At 42.7% G+C, this 9,064-nt stretch overlaps 2 protein-coding genes across 2 annotated transcripts; both read right to left on the reverse strand.

The window, feature by feature from the left end:
* Window positions 1-948: 948 nt before the first annotated feature.
* Window positions 949-2,693, reverse strand: LOC6563939 (ruvB-like helicase 1). Its single transcript, XM_001990005.3, has 3 exons — window positions 1,723-2,693; window positions 1,453-1,651; window positions 949-1,393 (listed from the first exon to the last, which is right to left on the reverse strand). The coding sequence occupies exons 1-3, from the start codon at window positions 2,537-2,539 to the stop codon at window positions 1,039-1,041; spliced, it is 1,371 nt and encodes a 456-aa protein (XP_001990041.1). The 5' UTR covers window positions 2,540-2,693; the 3' UTR covers window positions 949-1,038.
* A 524-nt stretch (window positions 2,694-3,217) lies between these two features.
* LOC6563938 (glycine dehydrogenase (decarboxylating), mitochondrial) lies at window positions 3,218-8,786 on the reverse strand. Its single transcript, XM_001990004.3, has 7 exons — window positions 8,498-8,786; window positions 8,358-8,436; window positions 6,614-7,140; window positions 5,670-6,403; window positions 5,040-5,442; window positions 3,437-4,363; window positions 3,218-3,365 (listed from the first exon to the last, which is right to left on the reverse strand). The coding sequence occupies exons 1-7, from the start codon at window positions 8,672-8,674 to the stop codon at window positions 3,255-3,257; spliced, it is 2,958 nt and encodes a 985-aa protein (XP_001990040.1). The 5' UTR covers window positions 8,675-8,786; the 3' UTR covers window positions 3,218-3,254.
* Window positions 8,787-9,064: the final 278 nt, after the last annotated feature.

Raw genomic sequence — 9,064 nt, forward strand, 5'->3', positions numbered from 1 at the left:
CTAATATTTGTTGTTTGTTGCTGCTGCTGTGTTGTTGCTGTTTCTCTCCCTCTCAAACGCGGTAGCTTCTAGCTGCCGTCGTTTTGTAGTTGCTGTTGTTGTTGTTGCAGCTGCTCGTTGACCCAAAGGCCGCCAAATGTTTCCATTTTCTTAATATGCAGCCATGAAGAAGGCTTTGACTGGCAGCAAAACACAATGCACCGTTTGATTTGCACTCAAATAACCATAAGCAATCTTATTGCGTTGGCGGCACACAAAATATATATGGCGTTTACACACACATGTGCCTATACACACGTATGTGTGAGAAGTAATGAACTTTTAACGGTTAATTGCTGCGCTTTTGGAGGCGGCGTATTTTTTGTGCCCACAACTTTTTTATTTTCAATATTTTAATCGACAATTTGACACTTACTTATGATTTAACCATGTGCGTGTATGTGTGTGTTGTGCGTGCGTGTGTGACTAAGTTGCGTGAGCGTGTTGTATTGACACGAACAGAAACTTTGTAAATTATTAAAAAACACACATCAAAGCGACAAGCGGAACACAGAGCACGCACCGAAATATAAAATGTTACTGAACCAAACTCTGTTAAATGTGTCTTATAAGAGAGACATTTAATAACAGAGTAGAGGTGCGCGCGTGCCAAACAATTTGCACGAGCATCGCTCACGAAGCGAAATCTGTGTGTATGTGACTTAATACGAATAAAATAGTAGATGATTCGCTGTTAGATCAGTCTTTGGGTAATGATTAAATAAATCAGATTTGGGGCATACTTATGGTCTATTTATTACAGTAGATGTGCTTTCAGTGAACACACACATTCTCTGGCAGGCTGCCACCACTAGTTCGATTGTGAGACAAATGTTAACTAACAGCCGCCTCTCAGAGAGTAAACTGCAATTCAGAAGCGATATTTTTGTTGTTGATACTCGATGTCAGTTAATCGATAGTTTGCGTAGCTTTATTCAAAATTATGATGCAAAATGGAATTGGATTCAAAATGGGATGATTAATGAGTATGAGTAAAAATTACAACATAAACTTATTGTTCTTCTCGGACAAATGTTTCGACGAACGCTTGGCATCCAGGAACAGCGAATGCACATCCTCAATATCATCCTTGCTGATCTGGCTGCGTCCATTCACCTTGCACATCTGATGAGCCGGCGTCAGCAGTTGGACGGCATAGCGCAGAGTGGAGCTGGTCCCGATCTCGCTGAGGCGCGTGAAGGCGTTTTCCTCCAGCTGGAGTCCTTCGGTCTGCGCGCGCAACTTAATTATCTGCTCCATGTCCGAGGTGGAATAGAGAAGCGTGCGAATGATCAGCAAGCGATCCAGCAAATCCAAGGGAACTCCGTGAGGCGAGACTATGTCGGTGGTGCCACTGCAATCGAAAGCGAATTCTAAGCGAATCTTTAAACAGAGCTCAACCGTTTGGCTTACCGAATGACGCAGCGACCGCGATTGGTGGCAAAGATGACAATCGGTGCAATTGGCGACTCCAGCGATTTGTGTAAATAGGTAAAGGTCTCCAGATCGAGCATGTGAATCTCATCGATGAAGAGCACGCCGGGCACCAGCTCAGCAATGCCCTGATCAATGTACTTGTTCACCACCTTGTTGATCTCCATACGCAGCTTGTCTAAAACGAGCAAGCAACCAAAATGTTGAGATTATGATAGATCTCTTAGAGAATTTCCACACACTGCTCACCTGTAATTTCCGTTTTCTTGGGCTTCATCAGTTGACCCACCATGGAGAGCACATCTTGGCCACCCTGCGGCCGAGCATTGGCCACATCCAGATCATGCAGTGTCACATCCTGGATGACCTCCTTCTTCTTGTGCACATCGCCCTTGGGCAGCGGCACATACTCCTCCGTCTCCAGATCGAATTCGGTGGCAAAGGTGTCACTGCGTCCCTGACGCTTCACAGCTCCACTATTCGCCTCAATGTAGATGACATCGCCCACCTCCACCTTCTCCTTCTGCAAGGCATCAAATATGCTCGGATCCAGTTTCAACTGCTTGGTGCCCTTCGCAGTTTTTAGGCCAATGACCACATTGCTAATGGTCTTTCCATAGCCACCCATGGGATTCTCCGTCTCCACGGGAGTCAGCTCCGTGACTTCGCCCTCGTAGACCTCCTTCGTCTCGCGGATGCGCAATCCGATCGAGCGGCGAAAGTTTTCCATGAGCACCTCCGTCTTTTTGATCTCATTGCTGAACACCTCGGAGCCGACCATCGGGCAGAATGGAACCTTGTTGCCCAACTCCTGGGCAATGGCCAAGGCGATCGCAGTTTTCCCAGTGCCTGGTGGTCCGGCGAGGAGCAGAGCACGTCCGGCCATTTTCTTCGACTTTATCAGATCAACAACAATGCCGGCTGCCTCGCGTGCCGCCTTCTGGCCAACCAAACCGGCGGCACTTTGTATTGCGGTGCCCTCCTCATTCAATCCCAATCCCTTCACGTGGCTGTGGGCAGCAATGCGTTGAGTGCGCACCGTACTCTTAACTTCCTCGATTTTCATGATTTCCCTTGAATTTTTTTTGGGAAAACTCTCTGTGTGACGATGACGATGCGAAGCTGAAGTCAACTAACTGTGACTTGTATTGATTAAACAAATTTGTTGTTTGCCGCAACGCACGCTTCTTTTTTTTTAATGTCACCAAACCAACAACATATGTTTATTTCAGTCGGCGTTTAACTTAACATTTGCCCCGCTGTTATTAACAGTGAGCAACAAATATCACCGGTAATTTTTAAATAAAACTAATTATATTAGTTTTCAAAGCACTTTAGTGTAGTCATCTATGTTATCTATTTATAGCAATAAGGTTTTAAAGCTGTCAGCTAATTTATACCAAGGAAAAGTGTAATTAAATTTGAACAGTGCTCTAACAGAGCACACGAGCTTGTTGATAAATCGATATATTTCGAAATGCATGGGAGTAATCGATTATGCAGCTCGTTGTGAATGCCTCGTCAAAGAAGAAGAAATATCTTTTGGCGCATTTAAATATTAAAGTTTGGCAATAATATTTAAAAAATTATAGAACTTGAATTAATTTATAGTTATTATTTTTTTTTTGTAATAAGCAAATATATTGTTCTAATTTTAAAATGTATTTATTATATTTGCTTAAGTGTAAATAGAAAATTGCAACAAACAAATTAAAAAAGATTCGCTTTTGACACAATAAGGTAATTGAGTTCTTAATTTAATATATTTCTATGACATTTAATTACAAATCTGGCAAGATGGGAGGGCATGTGCACACCAAATGCTTATCGCCATAGGCATCATCGATTCTGCCAGCAGTTGGCCAAATTTTAGCATCAGGCTTTACGAATAACTGAGAAACAGAAAATATATAAATTAATATGAATAAGTTATTGATTTGCAGATTAGACTAATAACACTTACAGCTGGGAAGGCAGCCTGCTCACGGGTGTAGGGACGATTCCACTTCTCCGAAATGACCTGGGCCTGTGTGTGAGGCGACATTTTGAGCGGATTGACCGCTTTGTCCATGCGTCCCTCCTCAATTTCGGCGATCTCCTCTCGAATAGATATCATTGCATCGCAGAAGCGATCCAGTTCCTCTTTGTCCTCGGATTCGGTGGGTTCAATCATCAATGTGCCCGCCACTGGCCACGACATAGTTGGTGCATGGAAGCCATAATCCATCAGACGTTTGGCCACATCCACAGCCTCAATGTTTGCCGTCTTCTTCAGATCCCGAATATCGAGTATGAACTCGTGGGCGACCAACTGGGAGTTCTCCGCCTTGTAAAGGGTCTTGTAGTGCTGCTCCAGTCGCTTGGACATGTAGTTGGCATTCAGGATGGCAACCTGGGTGGCTCTCTTCAAACCACGACTGCCCATCAGTTTGATGTACGACCACGAGATCGGCAGAATGGCCGAGCTGCCGAAAGGTGCCGCGGAGACGACACCAAAGCTATGCTCCTCGCTGCTTAGCGGACTGATGACCGGATGACCTGGCAAATAGGGCGCCAGATGCGCCTTGACACCGATGGGACCCATTCCGGGACCACCGCCGCCATGTGGAATGCAGAATGTCTTGTGCAGATTCAGATGGGAGACATCGCTGCCATAGTCGCCGGGCCGGCACAGACCCACCTGGGCGTTCATATTGGCACCGTCCAGATACACCTGGCCGCCGTGCTTATGCACCAAGCTGCAAATGTCTGCCACAGTCTCCTCGAACACGCCCATAGTGGAGGGATATGTGATCATCAGGCAGGATAACTCACGCGAATGCTCCTCCGTCTTGTCGTGCAAATGTGCCATGTCAATGGACCCATTGGACAAAATGCGAATGGGCTCCACCTGCAAATCAAAAACGAAACATAACAAAAATGTCATCAGAATTGATTTAGAAACAAAAACATTCACAGAGGAGTTATAGCTAAAAACCCAAAAAATAAAAATAAATTAAAAAATAAATATCAACAAATTAAACTATGAATATGGGTTCCTTTAAATATAGTTTTCTCTTTCGAAACTCAGCAGCTTAAAAGTTGAACAATATTTTTTTTTTTTTTTCGAAAAGTGGAAGTTTTGAATATTTAAAATTAAAATGCGTTTGACAATCGGAAAATTAATGGGAGACTGCTAAATAAAGTTGTTTTTTATTATTTATTTGGGTTGGGTTCAAAATCATTTTCGGAGATCAAAATAAATATTTGTTAAAAATTGAAACCATTTTTTTTTTGCTTAATCTCACTTCTGATTGGAAGATGGATATTTAAATTGCTTTGTGCGACTTGTGTCAAACTCATTTCCAAAGCAATACATAGAAAAGTATAAAATAGGTAAATGTACAATTTTGCAAAATATAATCGAAAATTTCAAAGAAAAATACTGTTGTATGAAACTTTTTTATCTTATCAGCTTCATTTTTACGTGTCTTACTGAGTATAGAAACTCACACGATAGTTGAGCCCTTGCAAAGCCGGAAGCAACCTTCATATAGGAATCATCTAGTAGATGGATGAGTTCTCACCTTCATGCCAGCCATCTGAGCCGATGCTGGATTGGTGCCATGGGCAGAAATGGGTATCAGACAGATGTTGCGATGACCCTCGTTGCGATGCTCATGATAGCTCCTAATGGCACGCAGTCCGGCATACTCGCCCTGGGCGCCAGAGTTGGGCTGAAATGATATCTTATCGTAGCCGGTTATTTCGCACAGATCTTTCTCCAGTTCGTTGAACATCTGATGGAAGCCCTGCGCCTGTTCCACGGGCGCAAACGGATGAATATCGGTGAAGTGTCGGAATGAGCAGGGCATCATTTCAGTCGTTGAGTTCAGCTTCATGGTGCAGGAGCCGAGTGGAATCATCGAGTGCACCAATGAGATATCCTTATTCTCCAGCTTCTTCATATAGCGCACCATGCGGGATTCACTGTCGATATTAAATATATTAAATATTAATTTTGGAAAAAATCATCTAAAAACCAATAAGTTCTCCTGGTTTCCAGAAATAGTTTTTAGTTTGACGATTGAAATTTCTTTTAATTTGGAAACGCACCTCAAACTTAAAAATATTTCCAATATTTCAAATATACGGAAATATTTTCTATTTCTCAGAGATATATTTCTAAATAGTTATAAGTTTTATGGACTTTTTACCTGTGATAGCTGTTGAAAATGGGATGTTGCAGGAACGGCGATGTGCGAAGGAACTTGGAGTTCTCAATGGAGTTCTTAAGCACATCCTTGCGCGCCAACAGATCCTCCACGCTGGTTGGCGCCTTGAAGGTCCACAGCAAATCATTCACATCCGCCACACTGACCGTCTCATCCAGTGCCACGCCCACAGTACCATCGTTCAAGTAACGCAAATTGATGCGCTTGTGCTCGGTGCGCTCCCTCAGATCGTCCAGCGTGAAATCGGCGGAAAGACGCACATGCAGCGTATCAAAGAAATTCTTGTTGATCACCTCGTGCCCCGCCTCCAGCAGACCCGTCTGCAGCGTCAGGGCAAAGTGATGGATGCGATTGGCGATCGCCTTGAGTCCCTCGGGGCCATGGTAAATGGCATACATGGCCGACATATTGGCCAGCAGCGCCTGAGCGGTGCAAATGTTACTCGTTGCCCTGTCCCTGCGAATGTGCTGCTCTCGTGTCTGGAGCGCCAAGCGATAGGCGTCATTGCCGTCCATGTCGCGGGTGACGCCAATCATGCGACCCGGCATCAGGCGCACCAGATTCTGTTTGCAGGCAAAGAAGCCGGCATGGGGCCCACCATAGCCCAGTGGAACGCCCATTCGCTGGGATGTGCCGATGGCAATGTCTGCCCCAAACTCAGCAGGCGGCCGCAGCAGGGTAAGCGAAAGTAAATCAGTTGCCACCACCACCAGTGTCTGAAAGTATAAGTGTTTATAAATAATAATAATATAATAATAGTTTTAAGTAAATAAATAATAAGAATAACAAGCAAGAATGCTCTAATTGAGGGAGATACCAACAATCTTTGCTGATCATACTAGATGGATCTATATACATATATATATAGATGCATTTGTTATTCAACAAATTAAATTAAAATGAAATCTTTATTAAACAAATCTTACGCCATTTTTGCGAGCCAGTGCTGCAATGTGCTCAAAGTCCTTAACATCGCCATATGTATCGGGATATTGGAGTAGGATGCCAGCCAGTTCGCGACTGGGCAGATCCGCCTTCTCGATGGGACCGACCACAATCTCGAGTTCCAGGGCCTCGGCACGTGTCTGCACCACCGACAAGGTCTGCGGATGCACCTTGTTCGACAAGTAGAGCTTCCGCCGCTTGTTGTGCCTGGTGGCCAGGCACATTGCCTCCGCTGCCGCTGTGCCCTCGTCCAGCAGCGAGGCATTGGCCACATCCAGGCCGGTCAGCTCGGAGACGAGTGTCTGATAGTTGAGCAGCGATTCGAGACGACCCTGTGCAATCTCGGGCTGATACGGCGTATACTGTGTCGTCCAACCGGGATTCTCGAAAATATTGCGCAAAATCGTGTGGGGCACATGGCAGTTGTGGTATCCCATGCCAATGTACGAGCGCCACAACTGGTTCTTCTGAGAAATTTCACGGATGCGTTGTATCAACTCATGCTCATCTGTAATGTAAAGATCGAGATATGACTATATATAACAAGTAGAAGGGTATTTAAGTATTCGTACTGTCAAGATTTCAGTAACATTATTTTTTAACAAAAGCAGAAAATAATTTAAATTATTGAGAACTGTGCATTAATATCTGATTTATCCTTTTACCTTTTAAAAGCAGAATTTATTAAACTCGATAGATTAATAACTTATCGCATGAATTTTAGAATGCTATCCAAGTAGCCTGCTTTCAATGGATTCAAATATAAGTTATTTTCTATGCTATCACAGTTTGGACATATTTTGCCAGTTAAAAATTTCAAACTGCCCAAACTAAATTATTAAAATTGTTTATTAAGCTCCCTTAGTATCATTCCACATCAGACTTGCACTCTAAAGTCAATTTTGAAATGATAGCGACTCAACTGCCATGATAACTGTAGATACTTAACTTTTAAGCACATAAGCCAAATGATTATGTAAAATTAGATTAAGTAGTATTAACTAAACTAAACTGTTAAATAAAACAATGTTTTGTAGAAGATCTTTTCGCTAATTATAAAAGACGACAAATGTAACACAAAGTATAAGTTATTAAAACTAAATTGAATAGGATTTAAAAATCTGAACTCTTCAACCCAGAAAATAATAACAATTCGCATTAAATTTCACTGAATTAAAAATCATTGAATGAATCAACGAGGGTGGTATAAAAACTACCAGATTGTTTCTGTGGATTTGTATGATGTAGTAGTAAAAATGTTGGTCCCTTTTTCTGAGCATATTATAAGTGCACAATAATAAAATCTATTACATTATTATTATTAACAATAATAACAATCATAACTGAAGACTTCGCCTAAGATATCTTGATAATCCAAAGATTTTTAGAAAATATCTTCATTTTATTTCTTTACTATGCTCATCAATATTTATCTACCTAGAGAAAGTGAAATTATGATATAATATGGAAGCAACCCAGCTGATGCTGTAGAGAAATATCATGTATGTGTTGTAGCAGCTTTCAAACAAACAATTAAATTGAATGGAAAAATATTATTTTGATGGACAACGCGGAGAACCCAATAACAGCAGCAGCTGATAAGCTGTAGCCGGCGGACCTTTTGAACCGGGCTTATCGCTTATCAGGCCAAAAACACGCCAGGGGGTCTCAGACTGTCAAGTGTCGTTGTAGTTGGCTATTTTTGGACACATTTTCACAACTTACTCAGAGGCTTGTCCAGGCTCAGATCCCGCTTCAGTTGGATGCTCTGTGGCACAGCCTTCTCGGTCAGCTCAGCCAGGGACTGTTTAAGAACAACATTAAATGTGGTGGCTGCCTAACGATTGAGCTGCTGTGTGCGTTACCTTAAAGCCCAGGGTATCCAGCATGGCAACCACATCCGTTTTGCGTGGACCAATATGGCGACTGGGAAAATCGGATTTGGTGGGAAAGAGTACATCCTCTACAGGTGTGGTGGCCAGGCAACGATTGTGGAATCTCAGCACAAGGCTGCAGCTGCGTTTGGTCACAAAACGTTGCATTTTTTGTCACAGTTAAAATGGGAAACCTAAAGCGAAAATTATTAACAATTTAATGAGACACTAGCTGCTCTCTCTCCTGGCACGTCCAATCCACACGGCTGTCAAGTGGCGACTGTTCGATTAGAGCTGATAAAACCCAGCTCGAGCTTGTCACTATCTGTAGAGATGCTGTACAGCTCCGGTTTGGCAGAGAGAGAGAGAGAGAGAGAGAGATAGAGAGGCAAATGTTTCATCAATATCCATCCATACCCTGCCCAATGGAAACAAATGGTTTGCTGCTTTTTCAATGCGCATGCATTAAATGCATTACTCGTTTATTTGTTGCTTTTTCCAATCAAATCAAAGACATTACATTCCATTTTGTAACAAAAATATTTTATATATCCAATA

Source organism: Drosophila grimshawi, unplaced genomic scaffold (assembly GCF_018153295.1).
Source record: "Drosophila grimshawi isolate 15287-2541.00 unplaced genomic scaffold, ASM1815329v1 contig_311, whole genome shotgun sequence".
NCBI classification, from domain to species: domain Eukaryota; kingdom Metazoa; phylum Arthropoda; class Insecta; order Diptera; family Drosophilidae; genus Drosophila; species Drosophila grimshawi.